Source organism: Girardinichthys multiradiatus, chromosome 7 (assembly GCF_021462225.1).
Source record: "Girardinichthys multiradiatus isolate DD_20200921_A chromosome 7, DD_fGirMul_XY1, whole genome shotgun sequence".
In the NCBI taxonomy this organism is placed as follows: domain Eukaryota; kingdom Metazoa; phylum Chordata; class Actinopteri; order Cyprinodontiformes; family Goodeidae; genus Girardinichthys; species Girardinichthys multiradiatus.
In genome coordinates this window covers 41,941,373-41,958,468 of record NC_061800.1, presented here as the reverse complement: position 1 = coordinate 41,958,468, position 17,096 = coordinate 41,941,373, and the positions used below count along the sequence as shown (strand labels likewise).

At 42.6% G+C, this 17,096-nt stretch overlaps 1 protein-coding gene across 1 annotated transcript in view; it reads right to left on the bottom strand.

Annotated features, from left to right (window-relative positions):
- ttn.1 (titin, tandem duplicate 1) overlaps positions 1-17,096 on the bottom strand; it is a 163,029-nt gene that overhangs the window by 44,350 nt on the left and 101,583 nt on the right. The window contains 33 exon segments of the mRNA XM_047369711.1: positions 89-391; positions 516-1,103; positions 1,209-1,505; positions 1,600-1,797; positions 1,940-2,044; positions 2,156-2,463; positions 2,561-2,843; positions 2,938-3,225; positions 3,307-3,597; positions 3,759-4,046; positions 4,255-4,560; positions 4,668-4,970; positions 5,177-5,476; positions 5,556-5,843; positions 6,050-6,349; positions 6,439-6,741; positions 6,865-7,164; positions 7,267-7,542; positions 7,766-8,006; positions 8,224-8,387; positions 8,521-8,826; positions 8,979-9,263; positions 9,363-9,683; positions 9,772-12,741; positions 12,836-13,129; positions 13,285-13,584; positions 13,671-13,952; positions 14,372-14,680; positions 14,914-15,216; positions 15,327-15,438; positions 15,544-15,731; positions 15,815-16,096; positions 16,231-16,533. Coding sequence (XP_047225667.1) covers positions 89-391; positions 516-1,103; positions 1,209-1,505; positions 1,600-1,797; positions 1,940-2,044; positions 2,156-2,463; positions 2,561-2,843; positions 2,938-3,225; positions 3,307-3,597; positions 3,759-4,046; positions 4,255-4,560; positions 4,668-4,970; positions 5,177-5,476; positions 5,556-5,843; positions 6,050-6,349; positions 6,439-6,741; positions 6,865-7,164; positions 7,267-7,542; positions 7,766-8,006; positions 8,224-8,387; positions 8,521-8,826; positions 8,979-9,263; positions 9,363-9,683; positions 9,772-12,741; positions 12,836-13,129; positions 13,285-13,584; positions 13,671-13,952; positions 14,372-14,680; positions 14,914-15,216; positions 15,327-15,438; positions 15,544-15,731; positions 15,815-16,096; positions 16,231-16,533 — 11,985 coding nt within the window.

Here is a 17,096-nt window from a genome sequence, read left to right as displayed (position 1 = left end):
TAAGTATCTTTGCACAGATAAATATAAAAACTATAATTTCGCTGGGGTAAATGCTTGAATGACAAGTTTGTCAGTTGTCTTTACTTACAGGCTGCAACTATTGTTTTGACAGGCATAGATGGTTCACTTGGCTCTCCAAAACCAGCTTTGTTCTCAGCAAGAACACGGAACTCATATTCAACACCCTCAGTGAGACCTGTGACTTCAAAGCTGAGCTCAGCAATGGATTTCTTGTATGCCCTAACCCAACGCATCGCTTTCTTTTCCTTCTTCTCAATACTATAACCAATAATGTCACTTCCTCCATCTTCAGCTGGTCTTCTCCAGGTCAAAGTTACAGAATGTCCATCAGCTTTCTCAACTTCTGGTTTAGATGGCGGACCAGGAGGACCTAAAAAACAGAAGAATAATGCACTGTTAGTTATTTACTACGAAATGAACCCAGGAATATATTTATACAAATATTAAAGCCAATAAAAGGGTACAGCCTGATTAAATAAATTAATCACACATACCAAATCTGTCGACCATCTTGACAGCCTCAGAATGAGATGGCTCACTAGCACCATACTGGTTCACAGCAGAGACTCTGAAGAAGTATTCATTGCCCTGAATGAGTTTGTTGGCCACATAGTGACAGTTAATGACCTTTTCTTCCAGGATTGTCCAGAGCAGACGGCTAGTTTCCCTCTTCTCCAGGGTGTAATATTTGATAGGAGAGCCTCCGTCTTCACTAGGGTCTGTCCAAGTAAGAGTCACCTTTTCAGAGGATACACCACTGCATTCAATTGGTCCAGGAGCACTAGGAACATCCAGAACTTTGACCTTGACAGTTTCCTCATTTACACCAAAAGGATTGGTGGCTGTGATTATATATTCTCCTGAGTCCTTTCTGCTAGCATATTTTACAGATAAAGTGGACGATGTTGGAGTGGTTTCAATTTGAACAAGGTCAGAGGGTTTGAAGTATTTTCCTCCCTTTGACCAGCCGGAGGTTGGCGAAGGTTTTCCTAAAATGCTTGTTGCAGTGACAACAATCGTATCACCAGCCCTGACGGTCAGACCTTCCTTTACCTGGGCATCAATAATAATGGTTGGTGCAGCTGTTGGAGAAAATGAGAAACATTTAACTCATCATGGCCTAAATGTAACTTATTGTCATGTTGACTTACACTAGTGCTCAGAGTGGTTATTCATTTTTATCTCACCATATTCATCCGTACACATAATGGTATCCGTCTGCTCAGAGGGTGGGCTAAGGGCACCGGCAGCATTCTTTGCACGGATCCTGAACTCGTATTTACAGCCCTCTTGAAGATCACCAACAGTAAATGCAGGCTCTACAACATTCACATTGTTGGCTTTCACCCAGATCTTGGAAGGCAGATCGCGCCTCTCTACAATGTATCCTGTCAGCTTGTGGCCGCCGTCAAATTGAGGTTCAGTCCACTGGAGGGTCACACTGCTTCTAGTAATGCTGACTACATCTGGTTTACCAGGTGCATCTATTAATACAGGGGTAAAAAAACAAAACATGTTTGGGTATGAATGTGCTCAGCGTTTCTATTCTTGATGCTAAATTGCCCCATGTAAACTTACCGATGGGATCTAGGGCCACCTGCGGATCCGTTGGAGCACTTGGCCTGCCAATTCCAGCCAAGTTAATAGCGATTACTCTAAACTCATACTCCAAACCTTCAGTTAGTCCAGTGACTTTGTGTTCCTTCATCTTTAAGGCAGCTGGGCTGGCTCTTTTCCACAACATGCTGTTCCTCTCCTTAAACTCAACGTGGTAACCTGAACATCGCATCAAAGTTTGGAGAAAATAGTAAGACCATCTCCCATTTATGAAAAATTATTTGTTTATTTTCACATAAAATACTGATAAAATAATCTAATTGGTAAAAAGGGGAGTGATTAAGTCTTAAGCAGACTGCACCTGTGATAGGAGATCCTCCAGTCTTTCTGGGGTCAGACCAGGTGAGATATGCAGAATCATGCCGCATACTCATGATCTGAGGAGGAGGAGGTGCATCAGGTACATCTGTAAAAAATAAAAATCAGTGAAGCAGAGTGTTAGAGTGTTATACAGTGAAGCACCCTGTATACAGCGTTGTACAGGCTGTAAGTGGCTACATAAAGAAAAAACACTTACTAAATGGATGTTTTGCAACAACAGGCTCAGACTTGAGTCCCTCTCCAACACCGTACTTGTTCTCTGCACCGACTCTGAATATGTATTCAGTGCCTTCATGAAGACCCGTCACCCTCATTGTATTTGTCTCCACATTGGAAGAAACATTCACCCACATGTTGGTGATGGAGTCCCTTTTTTCCAAGATGTAGTTGGTAATCTCTGAGCCACCATCATCCTTAGGAACACCCCACTTTAGCGTAGCGCCATCAGCAGTAACATCTTTGAATTTTATTGGTCCACCAGGGATGCTGGGTTTACCTACCACCCTAAAACAAAAAAGATGAAACATTTTACCCTTTATGTATAAATAGCCATTGTTTTAATATGATTGGAATCTCTCAATAATTTTATTTTGACTCTTACCTGATGAAGATGGTAGACTCTTTGGTGCCAGCACTATTTCTCAAGGTGATGGTGTACTTGGAAGCATCAGTTCTCTGACAGTCCCTGATTAGGAGGGTAGTGTTGACTGCAGATGATTCGGCACAGACCCTGCCGGTGTCTGTCAAATCTTCATCATCTCCCTTCTTCCAGGAAATCTTGGGAGTAGGTTTGCCAACTATTGGGATCTTTAGACGGACGGTACTGCCCTCTTTGGCAATGTAGCACATGTTGGGCAACTCTCTTAAGTCACAGCTTGGATGAACTTTAGAGAAACAAAAATGTTAAAATCCCTTTTAAAATCACTCAAAGTTTTCAAAATTGCTTTGCAGGAAAGTTTAATATATGAGGACACTTACTAATTTGATCCTTAGCCATCACAGTCAACTCCTTGGGAGAGCTTTCTCCAGAATCATTTACAGCTTTGACCCGATATGTATACTCTCTACCCTCTACAAGGTCCTTGGCGCTGTACTGCATGTTCTTGGACCTCATAAGCTCTTTGTATTTGTCCTCACCATTGAGAACCTCTAGCACATAGCAGATAATGCGACTGCCACCATCGGTGAGGGGTTTCTTCCAGCTGAGAGTGCATGAGTATTTGGTCACCAGCAAGGTTTTGAAGTCAATAACAGGTCCAGGCTCCTCTAAAAAAAGTACAAATGAAACACAGTGAATATTCTCTCATAAGAAGACTAAAAAAGTACATCAATTATTGTTTAACCCACCTGTTGCTCTAACATCATCAGCTGTTTCACAAGATTCTCCAGTACCAAGCTTGTTGACTGCTGACACTCTGAAGCAGTAGGACTGTCCAGCATTCAGGTCTGGAACCTCAAATGAAGTTTTGGTGCAGTTGTTTGAGACAATAGACCAGGCCTTTCTTTCAGTGTCACGTTTCTCCACTACGTAGTGGGTGACTTCAAAACCGCCATCAATCAGAGGAGCATCCCAAAGGATGTAAGCACTGTCTTTGGAAGTCTCTTTCACCATCAGGTTTACTGGTGGTCCAGGCGTATCTGGAAAGTGAAAAATACTTTTAAAATAAGAGAGTGAGACAGACAGAGTGGGGGTTCGTACCAGCAACCCATCGGTTACAAAACGAACCCTGAGCCACGGTATGTATGGAAGGATATATGGATGAATGAATGCTCAGTATGAAAATTATTCCTGTACGAACCAAAAACTTTGACAACAATGGTGTACATCTTCATGCCAGCCAAGCTGTCCAGGGACAGAATGTATTTGCCAGCATCATATCTGTTGACCTTCTCCACCATAACCATAGTGTCAATGTTGCTAGATTTGATGACAATGCCCTGACGGTCCTTAATGTTGGTATTCATCTTTGCCCATGTGATCTTGGGTTTGGGACGGCCCTTGATGGTAGCATATAGCTTCATGTTTGTGCCAGCATTAAGTTCAAGGACTTCTTTCAGATCTGCACTTAGTTCTGCCTCAGGAGCAACTGAGTAAAGATACAAAAAGGTGTGGTTGTCATTGACAGTATTAGGCATGAGATTTCAATGTATTAATTTCAGTTTACAGCAGAAAATTTGTATCTGGTGTCATTCAAATTCTATTAGTTGCATATGCTAGATATTTGTAAGGGTTTGGTGATTTGACCATGTCCTGCCTCAAGCAATTTTTGAACAATAATATAACACAATACATACCTATGATATCCTTGGCAACATGTTTGCCTGGGACTTCAGCTGGCTCACTGAAGCCCACTTTATTGACAGCAGTGATGCGACACTGATACTCTGCTTTGTCAATTAAGTTCTGAATGACGTAGTTGGTGTCCTGCAGGTTCCTAGGGACATTGCAGCGGATCCAGTCTGTGGTGTCTGTTCTCTTGCATTCCACTAAGTATCCAATAATGGGGCTTCCGCCATTGTTAGCTGGTGCAGTCCAACTGAGACTGATTGTGCTTTGGGTGGTATCCATTACGCTAGGGTTTATAACAGGTCCAGGAGGAGCTGGAGAGGACCACAATGAATAATTTTAGACAACATGTAGATATTTGATTTTTGAGATAACCAAAAAAGGGTCAATATTATTATGGCCACTGATGTTTGAGACGTACTAAGAGGGTTCTGTGCAGTGGTGCCAGCAGAGGGTTCACTGGGCATCCCTAGCCCAGCTATGTTGACAGCAGTGACTCGGTACTCATATTCAACTCCCTCTGTTAGGCCTGTTACTTCGAGAATCCTTTCTGTTATGGGTTTTCTATTAATCTTGGTCCACTTCATCTCCTTGGTCTCTTTCCTTTCCACCATGTAGCCCAGAATGGTGGACTTTCCATCATCAACAGGCTCCTTCCAGCTCACAGTCATGCTGTCTTTGGTCACATTGGTGATTACAGGGACTTCACAAGGACCGGGGACACCTGGAAGTTGTGCCCAAGTAAACATATTTGATTAGAAATGACAAATATAGCTTCAGATCACAATTAATTGCTAAATCTAGACCCAGCTTATGAATAAACATTTTGTGATGTGCCAGAGAATGTTTGTCATGTAGCATTCTGAACATACAGTTTCAGCACTATTAACAAGTTTAAAGTATGAATGTTAACTAAAGATGATGACTCACTGAAAGGATTCTTGGCCACAACTGGATCGGTGATAAATGGGTCTCCAACTCCCCATGTATTTTCAGCACGAATTCGGAATTGGTATTCATGTCCTTCAATTAATTTCTCCACATTAAATATTAGGTCACCCTTTATCTTTGTTGACACTTGTGCCCAGTTAGTTCTGCTGGTTTCACGCTTGTCCACAATGTAGTTGTTGACAGGGGCGCCACCATCTTCCAGTGGAGGCTCCCATGACATCTTGATACTGGAGGCTAAAACCTCAACATACTTGGCACTGGCAGGACGCCCTGGCACATCTTTACAAACATAAAGGCAATATTTAAATAAATAAAAAAATCGATTTCAATTCTTACATTTAAAAACATAAATCCTTACCTAGTACGTTGACCTGGATTTCTACAGTCTTAGAGCCACTTGCATTCTCAGCCAATACGGTGTAGGTTCCTGTGTGTTCTTTGGTGGCAGCTTGTATCTCTAACTGGAAATGGTTTCTTTGCTGAGTAATAACCTGGCTTTCACCTGACCTCAGGGTATCATCACCTCTCTTCCAAGTGACTCTGGGCATAGGTTTACCAAACACATCTGCTTCTAGCAGGATGGTGGCTCCAGCCTTGACCGTTACAGCTTTTTGCATCTTGGCCTTAAGTTCAATCCTTGGAGGAACTGCATGTATTGAATATGACATAAATAATTAACTTGTCAGAGACTTGCAGTAAACATGTTAAATACAATAGATTTTCTTGAACTATTTTAGTAGCTTCTTCATGAGTGTGTTGAGTAAAACCTTTGTGAAGTGCCTTGAGACAACATGTGTTGTGAATTGGCGCTATATAAATAAACTGAATTGAATTGAATTAAAAATGTCTCACCATTCTCAGCACAGACCAGGATTGGGTCTGTGGGTTCTGAGGGTTTGCTCATGTTCACTGCAGTTTTAGCAATAACTCTGAACTGGTACTGAAGGTCTCTTTCAAGTCCCGTCACTGAATATTCCTCCCTGGGAACATTCTGACTGCTGGTGTTGCAACGTATCCAAGTGTCTCCTGGCACCCGCGTAGCCTCAACATAATACCCTATGATCTTGCTTCCTCCATCATTTTTAGGACGGGCCCAAACCAAAGTGACAGAGTTCTTAGTTACATCCAGAACTTCAGGTTTACCTGGAGTGTCTGTAAAACAGAAATAGAAATGATTGATAGCAGCAAACGTAATGGGAAACATAAACACTTTTGTATACAAGCATTGAGTGTTAACTTACCAACAGGTGTTCTTGCAGTTACGAAGTCAGTTTTCTTGCTTGGTTTGCCTTGGCCAGCACGGTTAATGCCTGATACTCTGAAGGTATATTCCAGGCCTTCAATAAGACCAGCGCAGGGGTACTCAGTGGTTCGGACCACAGTATCGTTGGCCTTTACCCACAGAAGGCTGTTTCTCTCCTTACGCTCAATGTAGTACCCCGTTATGGGACTGCCCCCATCACTCTCTGGTTTATCCCATGCAACAAACATACAATCCTTGTTGGTCTTGTTGACACGACAGTTTAGGGGTTCACTTGGAACATCTAGAAAAAAAGTACAAACATATTTTATAATCTCAAATAAATACACCATCCCAGCTGTTCTCATAAACGTGCATCTAAGGCCAACAAAGCTACAGTGTTGGAGCATTTTTCAGTCACACTTACCAAAGGGGAACTTTGCGACCATTCTTTCTGATTGAAGGGGGTCTGACACACCAAAACGGTTTTCAGCACGGATGCGGAACACATATTCCTTTCCAGGAACAAGTTTTCCCAATCTGCAACTGGTCTTCCCACAGGAGGAGAGGGCTGTCACCCAGTCGCCTCTGCTCACATCACATTTCTCAATAACATAGTTTGTAATATTGCTGCCGCCATCCTCCACAGGTTTGTTCCAAGACAGGGAGCAAGCATCAGAATCAATGTCACTAATCTCCACAGGGCCTTCTGGAGGACCAGGGATGTCTGAAAAAAAGAATTGTGTGCCAAGTATTTTTTACTCTTTGGGTCAGATTAAACACTTTTACCAACTTTTTACCTCAGAAATGAAGATAAAGTGTTACACACCTCGAATAACAATCTTTATTGCCTGGGAAATTTGTCCAGTGCTGTTTTCCGCAACAAGATTATATTCTCCACTGTCACTCCTTGTCACATCTTTGATGATCAGGACACACAAATTACCGGATTGGTGCACAGCCAAGCGACTGGATGGGACCACCGCTTTCTCCCCACGCATCCACTTGCATGTTGGAACAGGTTTTCCTGAAACAAGTGCTTCCACTCTGAGCTTGGCTCCAGCTCTAGCACTTACTGTTTCTGGCATAACAATCTTTGGTTCGACTGTGGTATAAAACAGCAAAATTGGCTGATTATGTCAGTAATTACTCCATTTAGATAAAGACATTTGTAAATATCAAACAGTAATCACATTGAATTTTCTGACTTCATTTGCCGTTTTGATCTCTGTCAATTTTAAAATAATCAGGTTATGAATCACATGGTCTTAAAAGGATAAACTGTATACAGCTATTCTTTAAAACAGTCATTATGGATTTAAACATACCCATCTGTTCCTTGATCTCAGTCGCCTCTCTAGTTTCAGTGAAAGAACTCATGCCCATGATGTTCTTGGCAGCCACTCTGAACTTGTACCTCTTGCCCTCCTTCAGGCCACTAACACTGATTGTTAAACCTTTAACTGTTGTGTAGGAACTCCACACTTCTTTTACAGGTTCATCTTCCTCATCCTCCTCTATCACTGGTGGTGGTGGTGGTGGTGGAGGAGCTTCTTCTCCTTCAGCCACCTGTAGATGAGTAGTGCAGAGAGCATGAAAAGAACATATTAATTTAAAGTGTCTTAATAAGAAGTCTGGATTCCAAACCTTTATGTGAATGTTTTTTAAAATGACAGCATAACTGGGTATATTCATAATTATTTAACAAAAAGGCTTGTATGGTTTGTTGCTATAAGGTTTTGACTAATTTAACTGGTTAATGCAGGAGGACAGTTTAGTTACAAACCTCCACAGGGGCTGGTGGCTCCGCTGGAGGTTTGACTTCAATGTATTCGATAACATAACCATCAATTTTGGCACCACCATCTCTTTCAGGCTTCACCCAGCCAATCATTGCACTGTTCTTGGTTATCTCCAGAATTTCAATCTTCTGACAGGGGTCTGGCTTGCCTAAAAAAAAAGAATTCAATATGTGAATATGTTTTAATTTGTGGTGAAAATTGATCTCAAGACAAAGCTAAACGTTAACCCTAAATGAAATTTTACTTCTCTTGCGATGTTCTGATTAATGGATGACACTTACTGACAGGATCGGAAGCCAGGTAGGAAGTAGGTGTCACTTTGGGAACTCCAGAGCCATACTCATTAACCGCTATGACTCTAAAGTAGTATTCAGTACCAGGTAACAGACCATTGACTTTGAGGGGAATCTTGTCTGGCTGAACTTCAGTCTTGACAGTTGACCATGTCTTGCGATCAATCTCTCGCTTTTCAACAATGTAATGTGTCACCTCACTGCCGCCATTGTTCTCTGGAGGATTCCAAGTCAACATAACCGAGGTCTGTTTAATGTCTGTAGCTTCAAGATTTACTACAGGTCCGGGAGTATCTACAGGGAAAAATAACATTGGACTTTTTCATTTTTTCACCTTCAGTTGTATTATGCCTTTTCTGAATAGTTGGAAAAACAACATATTCATAGTTTTTTTTGTAGTAACAAAGGTAATCTTAACTGAATTTGAAAAGGAAGCAAAGACCTACCCAGAACCTTAACATTAACAAACACAGCCTTTTCTCCTGCAGGGCTCTTTAGAGTCAGGCAGTATTTCCCAGAGTCATCACGGGTGCTGTCAGGAATGACCAAGAAAGTCATGGTGTCGATGATGTCAACTTTACCCTTCCTGACCACGTTGTCGATACCCATTCTCCTCCACGTTACTGTGGGATGTGGTCTGCCTCTGATGGTGGCGCAAAGTCTGATGGGACAACCAGCGCGAATTGTGAGGCCCTGCTTCAGGTTGGCATCCAAGTCAATCTCTGGTGCCTCTGTTGGTAAAAAGTTATTTTTGTTAGCTATGAATCCAAAAAACAGATTTTGTTTTTTTCATGTAACCTTTGTCATGAACTGTATACAATATTCATTACCTAAAATTTCCCTTGGAATCACAGCACTCTCTAGGTCACAAGGCAGACTCATGCCCACCTGGTTTTGAGCCGATACCCTGAATTCATACACTAGCTTTTCATCAAGACTTGTGACTGTAAACTCGCACATGATAAGTTGTGCTGCCACATTGCATCTCTTCCAGCCATCATCTCCTTTCTTTGCACTCCCTTGTACCCTCATTTCCACAACATAGCCAATGAGAGGAGCACCTCCATCAGACACAGGCTTTGTCCAGCCCAGAGTTACTGTAGATTTTGTGCTGTCCACCACCTTTAAGTTGGTAGGTGGTGCAGGAGGTTCTGTAAGTACATATAATGATATGTGAGGCAGTGGACTTGGCAATGGTAAAAACATTAAAATGATAACATATTACCAGTATGAACTTACCAACTGTGTCCTTTGCAGTTATTGCACGAGAAGCCTTACTTGCAGTACCAACTCCAATTTCATTCACAGCCTTTACTCTATACTGGTAATCATGGAGAGGCAATAGTCCAGTGACTGTGAAACGAGTTCCAGGGACTGGATCTTTGTTGACAGGAGACCACCTAACTGCATGCTCTTCTCTCTTCTCCAGTAGATAGCCTATGATTGGTTTTCCACCATCCTTCTCAGGCTCTAACCATTGTACGGTCATCTCCTCTTTGCTGATCTTGATCACCTCTGGTGTTTCAGGGGCATCAGGTACACTAAACTGGGTGCCAGCAACAATAGCCTCACTCTGAACTGCAGGCCCAGGACCCATTTTATTCTCGGCTCGAACCCTGAAGATATACTCATTTCCTTCAATAAGTCGGGTTACTTTAGCTTTATTAGTGATGACTGCATTCGAATGAACAGACCAAATCCCTCTCTTGGTCTCACATTTCTCAATAATGTAGTTGTAAATATCACAGCCACCGTCATCCTCAGGAACGTCCCAGGCCAGATTACACCTGTCAATGGTGACATCAGACACCTTGAGGTCCCTAATGGGACCAGGTCTATCCAGTACACTCACTGTGCCTTTAGCAGAGCTGGTTCCTGCACTGTTGGAGGCTGTGACAACATATTTTCCGCTGTCGGTGCGTCTAGCACCTGTAATCAACAGCTTGGAGAAGTCTGCACCAGTTTCAAGTTGAAGCCTTGGGCCTTTCTTAATGTCCTCTTTGCTCTCATCCTTTGTCCATTTTACATCAGGCTGAGGTTTGCCCTTCACTGCTGCTTCTATAGCAATAGAATCTCCTGCCCTCACAACAAGGGTTCCATCCAGCTTAACCTTAACTTCAGGCTCTACCAGCTGTTCCTTAACTAGTACTTCTCCTGTTGTCACCCAATTACTTTCACCTCCCTCATTCTTAGTCTGAACCCTGAACTGGTAGATTTGATTTTCAATACACCTGTCTGCCATGAAGTAGGTCTCCTTGATAGCCCCTTTATGAAGCCTCTCCCACTCTTCAGCTTCTTTTGGTTTCTTTTCAATATGATAACCTATGTTTCGACTACCACCATCGTAATCAGGTTTCTTCCACTTCAAGAAGCAGAAGGTCTTTCCAATCTCAGATATATGGAAATCTATGGGTTCCCCAGGTTTCTCAATAGGATCAACTGCCAAAACAGGCGATTTTGTCTCTGTGGATGGACCGACTCCTATCTTATTTTCAGCACTCACGCGGAAGAAGTACTCACAGCCCTCAGTAAGAGGAGCCTTTATCAAGCGTTTAGTCCAATCATTGGAGACCACTGTCCACCCTCTTTGGCTTGGCTGACGGCATTCAATAATATACTGAGTAATCTCAGTGCCTCCATTATCCTCAGGGTTCTCCCAGGACACCATGCACGATTTCTTGGTCACATAAGCTACTTTCAAATTCTGACAAGCTCCTGGTGTGTCCAGAACATTCACCAAAATGGTAGCCTGTGCTTGTCCACTACTGTTCTTGGCAACAATGCCATATTTTCCATAATCTGACCTGAGTGAGTCATAAATAATTAGTTCACAAACAGGGTAGTTGTTGTTCATTTCAATGCGCTTCTCTCGTGACAAGACTCTGGCATCCTTGGTCCATGTGATGTCTGGATCTGGTCTGCCTTTTACTCTAGTAATTAAACTGATTATCTGACCTGCTCTGACTGTCACAGAGTCACGGCAGGAGACATCAACCACAACTTCAGGAGGCACCAGGATGTCTTTTGCTAAAATTGTCTCAGGTAGCTCCCTGGGCTCACTGTCTCCAACCTTGTTTGTAGCTCTGATACGTAGTCTGTACTCCATTCCTTCTATTAGGCCGGGCACTCTGTAAGCACAGATTTTGATTAGATCCTTGTTGATTCTGTCCCACTGGGCACTTCCTGACTTCTGAACCTCAACAACATAGCCCAGAATTGGACTGCCTCCATCTCTAGTGGGTTTGGTCCAGCAGATGTCTGCATATGATTTACTCCAGTCCTTAAGTTTGGGGTTACCAGGAGGTCCAGGTTTAGTGATGGCACGGGTAGCTTTAATTGGGTCAGATGTGAGTGACGGCTCGCTGATGCCAGCGATATTCTCAGCAAACACTCTGAACTCATAGCTGTTGCCTTCAAACAGACCAGAGACTCTGTATCTTAGGTCTAGCACAGGAGTTTTATTGACCCGAATCCACTTTCCTGTCATCTCTCTGCGTTCAATCACATAGCCACTGATGGGGCAACCTCCATCATAGTCAGGTAGGGCCCATTCCACTGTTACAGCATTTTCTGTGATATCAGAACACTCAGGGAAGCCTGGAGGACCAGGAGGGTTGAACATGTGCTTGGCAATAGTAGGAGGACTTTCAAGATCAGCACCAATGCCAATCTTGTTCTCTGCTCGAACCCTGACAATGTACTCACGGCCTTTCTCTAACCTTGTCACCTTGGCCTTAGTGCTGGTACCACTAGAGCTAACAACTGACCAAGGCTCCCATGGCTTCTTGACATCCTTCTTTTCCACCACATAATTGGTGATAGGTGTGCCACCATCATCTTTAGGTGCCCTCCACTGTATCATCATGTGATCAGGGGTGACCTCCAAGATATTGATGGGTCCAATCGGTGGTCCAGGTAGATCCAGCACAGTGACATGTAGGGCGACAGTCTTACTACCTGCAATATTGGACACAGTGAGTATGTACTCTCCAGTGTCTCCTCTCTGGCACTCTACGATACTGAGAATGGTTGAAGATTCAGCAGATTCAATTTTAAATCGGCCTTCTGGTGTGATCTCCTTGCCATCGCTAATCCATTTGGCAGTGGGAAGAGGAATTCCGGTCATCTTAGCTGGTAGAACAATAGTACTTCCAGCTTTGACTACAAGACCCTCAATAAGCTTCACATCAACTTCAATAGCAGGAGGCACTAAAAAAAAAGAAAACATGAACCATGATTTTCAAGATCTAAATGAGCACATGAAAAAGGGTTTAACATGAGAAACACTCTCAATTTTTCTTACATGTCTTCTCCTGGCAAGTAATGGGGACACTGGTCTCAGGGCGACTAATACCAATGGCATTCTGAGCCTTGACCCTGAAGCGGTAGGTCTTGCCTTCTTCCAGACCTGTGACATGACTGTGGTTATTGCTCACAGTCTTGAATGTAACCCAGTCGGTTTGGCCCTCTTCCTGGTGTTCTACAATGAAGCCGGTAATTTCACTTCCACCAGTGCGATCAGGCCACTGCCAGTTCAACCACACCTCTGTCTTGTCTGCATCAGTATGGTGGAGGTTTTTGGGTGGGCCAGGAGGATCTTAAAGGTGTTAAAAGAAGCACAATTAATTTCTGATCATGTATTTAAACGATTCATGAGAGATGTTTCTGTAAACTTCATGTTTTTATAATGATTTATGTCCTTCTGAACATGAAAATGTTAGAAAGCAACAAGGTACTATAATCTTTACTCACATAGAGGATCAGTAGCCTTGATGGGTGTCTTGGTCACTACAAAGTCACTCCTGCCAAACTGGTTCTCAGCAGCCACCCTAAATAGGTACTGGATTCCCTCCATCAGGTACATGGCCATAAGACTAAGCTTCTTATTGGCTGCAGCAACTGGTACCCACTGGTCCGCAGCCACATCCCTCTTTTGCACAACATAATGAGAGATGACTGCGCCACCATTGTCCTCTGGAGCCTTCCATGTCAGGTAAGCAGACTCACTGGTCACCTCAGACACCACAAGATCTCTTGGAGGAGAAGGCTTATCTGATGGGAACAGTGTGTGTTAAATAACGTTCACATTATTCTAACTGAGGTTTAAACTAATTCATTTTGATATACATTTTACTTACTCAGCACAAGCACAGCAACAGTTGCTGATTTCTTTCCACCAGCATTCTCCACTGTGATGGTATAGTTGCCAGAATCTGCACGGACACACTTGGGAATTAAGACTTTGCTGCCAGTGGTGGTAACAGCAACAGTGATATGAGAAGGAACATCTCCATCATTCTTCTTCCAGGATACTGTTGGTGTCGGCACACCCTTAATTGTGGCACTAAGAGTGATATCAGTTCCCAGCATGGCTAAGTGGTCACGAGCCATGTTTGCATCCAAGAACAACTCTGGCTCCTCTGTGGAAACATAAATCAAGTTAAGTTAGCCGATTGTAAGGTGTATCAGAACCAAGAAACCGATTAAAGAAGTTGTTCAATCTAATGCAAAAAAATATATAAAAATAACTATACATATTTTAGAAATATTTTTTAATGTGTAATGAATAATATACAATATTGATACAATCCTTAAAGCTGCAGTAGTTAACTTTTGTCAAGATGTATTTTTTACATATTTGTTAAAACTGTCAGTAAGTCCTGACAGTAGAATATGGACAGCTCCTATGCCTCTTCCCAGAGGTCCTACTGCCATTTGCAGAAATACACTGTTCCTGTTCTGAACCAACCAATCAGAGCCAGAGTGCCAGCTTTAGGAAATATGTAAAAAATACATTGTAACAAAAGTTACCTACTGCAGCTTTAAATGATCCCCTTACCAAGCCTGTCATGGACTTTGACAGTCTGTTTGAGGAAGGCGGGGTCAGATTTGCCTGCTGCATTGACAGTAAAGATCCTAAAGGCATACTCTTGTCCTTCAGTCAGGCCTGTCACTACATAGTGGAGGTCGGGACATTGTTCTGGAGTCGTGTTGGCCTGAATCCAGTCAACGGCACCAGGCTTCTGATACTCCACAAGGTAGCCAAAGATCCGTCCTTTTCCGTCGTGGCGCGGCATCTGCCACTTCAGACTGACTGAATCTTTAGTTTTGTCATAAGCTTCTGGGGTTACTGGAGGACTTGGGGGCACTGTGAGGGGATAGCAGTCAGATTAAGGATCAATTCACATAATATTGAAAAACCGATAATATAAAAATGTTTTACAAAATGTAAAGACCTAGAAACCTTACACAAAATGTATATTTAAAATCTTTTGATAAGACATAAGAAAATCCAGATGAAAAACACTAGTTTTGTTGATTAAAAATGTTGATTTTCAAATTAGATGTAGCTTCCAATTGAAAAAAAAGTGTTACACTAACCAATGGGGTCCTTGGCAAGGATTGGTTTGGATGGGGGACTGGGATCTCCAATTCCCAACTCATTCTCAGCCATCACCCTAAACTCATACTCGCAGCCCTCCACCAAGTCCTGCACTCGGTACTGAATAGCTGGGTAAAGTGGGTCTCTGGTGACTCTGGACCACCTCTTGGCTCCAGGCTCCTTCTTCTCCAGGATGTAGTTGGTGATGGGCTTACCTCCATCACGGGGCCTGTTCCACAGCACCAAAGCATTGGTGGCATATACCTCTCTGACCGTTGGCATCTCAGGGGCTTCAGGAACTCCTTTATTTTGGAAACACCATGAGATATATATACATATATAAATTTAGAGAATTTGAATAGTCATCATTTATCATTTAGTTTTTGATCAAAGCATTTAAGGCAAAACGTACTAAACAGATCTTTAGCCTTCATCTCCTCAGACTCCAGAGGGTCGCTGATACCATACATATTCTCTGCACATATTCTCATGATGTACTCCCTGCCTTCGATTAGCTTGGGGATCTAGAAAAGTAGAGAATATTTGAATCATCTCTAAGTTCCAGCAATCTCCTCCCACTTTAGTCCTGAATATATTGTGACCGCATGACACAAATGAGCCAAACCTACCTTGCATGTGGTCTTGGTTGTGGCAGATGTTACTGTGGTCCATGCCTCTCTGTTGACATCTCTCTTCTCAATGATGTAGTTAGAGACCTCAACACCTCCACTGTCCAGAGGAGGCTTCCAGGAGATCACCATATATTCCCTGTGCACCTCATCAAACACCACAGGGCCAACAGGAGGAGTTGGACGATCTGGGATAAAGAAAACATCAAAATAATTAGCACTGCTGATTGTATTTGCTTGCATTAGCTCACGTTTCCCCTGTTCTACATACCTACGACAGTGACATTACAGACACCCTTCCTGGATCCTGAGCTGTTTTCCACAACCACAACATATCTGCCACTGTGCTCACGCTTAGCTTTCACCAGGCCAAGCGACATCATGACTGGAGTGTTTTTAAACATTATGTGTTTGTCGACCTTCAGCTCGTCGTCGTCTCTGTACCAGACAATAGATGGAGCGGGTTTGCCCGTGTAGCGTCCCTGAAGTAGACAGCTCTCTCCTACACGTATAATGATCTTATCACGGAAGTCCAACTCGATGGTTGGTGGCTCTGTAAGTAGAAGTCGTTTTTGTTTAAGTGTTCTTAATGTTTTACAAGTTTAAATGTTTAAATGGTGAACCTGAAATGTTATAACTGAATATTTTCAGCTACTGGCTCTGATTGTAATTGGCAAAGGGACTCACCAAGTTCATCCTTGCAAGTGATCGGTTTGGTGCAGAATGATGGTTTGCTCTGTCCAACTTCATTTACCGCAATCACCCTGAACTCATAGGTGTCGCCCTCTCTGAGACCGTCGTATGTAAACTTTCTGTCCATTAGCTTCTCTTTGGTGAGTCTAGTGAATTTGTCTTTGCCGATCATACGTGCCTCCAGGACGTACATGGTGATGTCAGAGCCTCCATCATTTTTAGGCGGTTTCCAGGTGACACTGATCAAATCTTTGGTAACCTTGGTGACCTCCAGCTCTTCAGGACGATCCGGGACACCTTAAGAAAAGATGAAAACATGTCTCAACATAAAAAGTATGGATATTAGAGTACATTTATTCACATTACTACATTTGTTATCTAACCTCATTTCAAATTAAGTTGGGACATTATGTAAAATATAAATTAAAACTGAATATAATGCAAATGTTTTTCAACCTATATGCAATTGAATACACTACAAAGACAAGATATTTAATGTTCCTACTAATAAACCTCATTGTTTTTTGCAAATATTCACTCACTTTGAATTTGATGCTTGCAACATGTTCCAACAAAGCTGGGACAGGGTCATGTTTAACCACACTCAATAAGCGTTTGGGAACTGAGAAACTAATTGTTGAAGCTTGGTAGGAACTTTGCCGTGATAACAATCAGGATGGTTCTTTTCCTCTTGGGCCCGGAGGACACATCCATGATTTCCATGAACAATTCTCGTCAGATCACAGCACACTTTTTCCACTTGGCATCAATCCATCTCAGATGAGCTCGGGCCCAGAGAAGCCGGTGACTTTTATGGGTGTTGTTGATATATGGCTTTCTATTTATTTGCATGGTAGAGT